At 38.3% G+C, this 3,907-nt stretch overlaps 1 protein-coding gene across 1 annotated transcript in view; it reads left to right on the top strand.

The window, feature by feature from the left end:
• The first annotated feature begins 6 nt into the window (after nucleotides 1-6).
• Nucleotides 7-3,907, top strand: part of NUP88 (nucleoporin 88) — a 34,349-nt gene continuing 30,448 nt past the window's right edge. The window contains exons 1-2 of the mRNA XM_012555463.2: nucleotides 7-699; nucleotides 1,627-1,752. Of these exons, the coding sequence (XP_012410917.1) occupies nucleotides 626-699; nucleotides 1,627-1,752 (200 nt within the window). The 5' untranslated portion in view covers nucleotides 7-625. The remainder of the gene's footprint in view (nucleotides 700-1,626; nucleotides 1,753-3,907) is intronic.

Genomic DNA, 3,907 nt, shown 5'->3' with positions numbered 1-3,907 from the left:
TTGGTTAGCAGCCGAGCTCAGGAGTACCTAGAAAGTGCACTCAACCCTGACCTGAAGATCAGGGGTGTTTTATTGGGGGGGAAGGTACATAGAAGCCGAGTCTCAAGAATGTGTAAGTCTTGTTAGCCAGCTGTAAAAGGAAAATGAGGGCATTCCAGGAAGAATAAAGACACAGACATAACAAAGCGTGATGATTTCCCAGAAATACAAGTTAACTGATTTTAATTATAAGGTATAAGTGGGGAATGGTGGACAGTTGAGACTGGAGTAGTAGGCTGGAGCTTGATCATTAAAAGAAAACGTGTACTATTCCCTGTTTCTCAAGGTAGGGAAGTCTGATGCATTTTATATAACATTACAATCTAAATGGTTAAAAATATTTCACCAGTTAATGGGTCAAGTATTAGTATTTATCCAGAATGCTTCATTATCTTACAGTTACAGAAAAAGCATTAGTATGCTTTTGAATAACTGCTGAATATGTTTACATTAAAACGAACTATTTTGACCAGTGTGCTTTAATTTCCAGAGACTACTTTGTATAAATCCACCCCTGTTTGAAATCTATCAAGTCTTGTTAAGTCCAACACAACATCATGTAGCACTTATAGGACTAAAAGGACTTATGGTATTAGAATTACCTAAAAGGTGGGGGAAGAATTCTGAATTTGAAGGTGGAAAATCAACAGTGAATTGTAGGTAAGTTGTATTTCCATTTAGTGTTTGTCTGTATAATTTGTACTACATGCAGAAAATTGTTCAAGACCAGTAAGTCTTGATACTATGCTACCGTTGAAACATTGTTGTGTGCAATCTAGTCAATTATGACACTTAGCGACCCTATATGACAGAGTAAAACTGCCACGTAGGGTTTCTTAGGCTGTAATCTTTATGGGAGCAGATGGGCAGGTCTTTCCTTCTGCGGAGCCACTGGTGGGTTCAAACCACCGAACTTTAGGTTAGCAGCCAAGTGCTTCACCATTGCGCCTCCAGGGCTTCTATGGCTTCTTGTGATAATGATGTTTATAGTATATGTATAATTATACTTTTATTTCTGTGAGTTATCACATTGAAAGTCAGGCAGATTTTTCAGTTAGGTAGAAATAAGAATTTTAAAAGCAGTTATCTGTGAGTCAGAAAGTTTGTTCATAAGTTTATCTAGGTTTTATTTTTATATTGTTTTCTTTGTCAACAAACCCAGAAACGTGTGAATCTGAAAGATCTACTGAAAGGAGTATAAGGTAGAAACCCAGGTTCAAGTTTAGCTCTACAGCTGTTAGGTTGGCTCCCCTTAAACTGTTTCTTTTTTAAATGTGTTTCTTCATCTCCAAAATAGGAATAATAATATCTGCCCTCCTACTTTCCTCATAAGGTTATTAAAAGCACCAAATAAGATGTCATGTCTAAAAACGTTAGTAAAATACTTATACTCTAATTTAGAAAATATTTTTGCAGTATTTTGATTTTTTGGTATTGATTGAATAGATGTTTTAATGTTATCTCAGCAAAATTTAAGAGAAAGAAATTTAAAGGAAAGAACACAGGGTGTTTAAGTAGATTTCCCTTTAGAAAACTTTTCATTCAAGTTCTACAAAATGGTTTGGAAAATTGTTGTCTTTGTTTTAGTACCACTCCAATTGCTGAGAGATTTTTCACCAGTTCTACGTGTCTGACTCTAAAGCATGCTGCCTGGTATCCAAGTGAAATGCTGGATCCCCACATAGTGCTGTTAACATCAGACGATGTAATAAGGTAAATTTTATTTTTCTCTCCCTTATAGCTTTGTGAGTAGGAAGGTTCTGTTCCTGTTTGCCAGTTAATAGCTTAAGGTACCACCAAATGAGTCATTAAAAGTTGGAATGTTTTTTTATCTGATGCCTGTTGTAACTTATTCTCAACCATAAGAATTACCAAATTATCATAACTTACTTGTTTTAGTTACTGCTGTTCCCTCCCAATTAGTCTCCCTGCCTCCAGTCTTTCCTTTCCTAGTCCGACCTGCAAAGTACTGTTAGAATAATATTCTCAAAACTGTTTTCCTTATGTCACTCCCTGGGAGGTAGTGTGGCATAGGGAATAGACAATATGAGTGAGAATTGAGAGATTTGAATTCTTGTCCCAACACCACTTCTGTCTTTTTAGATCTTGCACTTCTTAGGGGAGCCTAGTTTCCAATCTGTAAAATGAGCAGATTTGATTTGATAATTTCTAAAGCCCCTTCCAGGCTTTGTGCTCTGTTGTTAAATGTCCTAATCCTACAGAAATTTCTGTTATTGGTTCCCTTTCTGAATCTGTCTATGTATAGAGTTTACTGGGGAAATTCCACTCAGTAGAGGTGCAAATACTTCCTGTTTGGTTTTTCCAAATGACTTCTTTTAACTGTGCTCCACCAAATCTTTTTTCCATGTTGCATGGTTGATCCCTTAGCAGCATCGTGGACAGATCCCATAGCTTTCTGGTGACTTCTAGTTATTAAAAGTTTGTCTGGTCCAGTTTTAAACTCTGGTCTCAAATCCATTTCAAAGCCATATTCTGGCCCTATCACAGGTCAGACCTGTGTCTTGAGGGATCTGAAATGAGTAGAGAGGGTATAGTCTGCTCTTTTCACTCTCTTTGTATCCCAGCACCTTTGGGTAGGGGGTGAGGAGTGAGGAGGGTGTCTGCTTCCTTCTTCTGGGTCTAACTCCTTCAGAGTTGGGGTAGGGAGGATGGGATAGGTGAGGCAAAGATCTTACCAACTGGTTGCCTGTCAGTGATGGAGAGATATCCCTCATCTTGGTTTAATCTAGTAACATCTTCTGCTAGTGGCCTCATAAATGGTGTGTATATTTTTGGGGAGGCAGTGTTTAGCCTTCTTGTCCCTTCATCACGGAGGGGCTGTGTCTCCCATTGGCTGCTGTTAGCCATACGTGCCTTGAATCCTCTCTCAAGATGAGATATCCCCTAACTTGTTATCTCTTGCCTTCTGACCTAACTTTTGTGGCCTTTCATATGGAGCCATGGTAACGGCCGGGGTTCTCTTTCATGCCCCTCATGGGCTGAAAAGAACTGGGCATATTATACCATAGTTCTTTTGTTGTGCTATTCCAGTAAGCTTATCTCCTTCAGAAATTTTCAGTTACGAAGTGGATACCATATAGTATTCACATGCTCCCTAAACCCTAGGATATGATATGTAAGATTTTCCCAAGAATTCCCTTACCTGAGTGACTTGTAGGTTTCTGCAACACATCTGTCATTCAGCCAGGAAAGGAGACACCAATCTCCCTTTATTACATTTACCCCCAAATCCGGCTGAGTGATTGATTCTCTTGGAGCCTTACCTGCCCACCCACTTGGTTTTGGAGTTAAGGATAAAGAAAGAGGGGAGGGAGTACCCTCCCATTACAAACATTGGACTATATTCCTAAGGACTCTTGACACCTTCTCTCTTCTTAGTCTTTCTTTTGTATATGATGGAAAAGGGAGATTTCCAGCCTCTGATAGCCTCTAATCTATTTTCTGTCTTCTATGAGTTTGCCTATTTTAGATATTTCACTTATAAATGAAATCATGTAATATTTGTCCTTTTGCATCTGGCTTATTTCACGTAGCATAATGTTTTCAGTTTATGCATATTGTAGCATGTACGAAAACCTTATTTCTGTATATGACTTAATCATCCATTGTATGTATATACCACATTGTATCCATTTCTCTGTCGATGGACACTTGGGTTATTTCCACCTTTTGGCTATTGTGAATAATGCTACAATGAGCACTGGTGTATATATATCTGAGTCCCTGCTTTCACTTCTTTTGGGTATATACTTAGGAGTGGAATTGCTGGGTCATATGGCAATTCTATGTTTAGCTTTGAGCAACCACTAAATTTTTCCATAACAGCTGTACCATTTTACATTCACTA

This window comes from Trichechus manatus, unplaced genomic scaffold (genome assembly GCF_000243295.1).
Source record: "Trichechus manatus latirostris isolate Lorelei unplaced genomic scaffold, TriManLat1.0 scaffold00040, whole genome shotgun sequence".
Classification (NCBI taxonomy): domain Eukaryota; kingdom Metazoa; phylum Chordata; class Mammalia; order Sirenia; family Trichechidae; genus Trichechus; species Trichechus manatus.
This window is presented reverse-complemented; position numbering and strand designations above follow the sequence as displayed.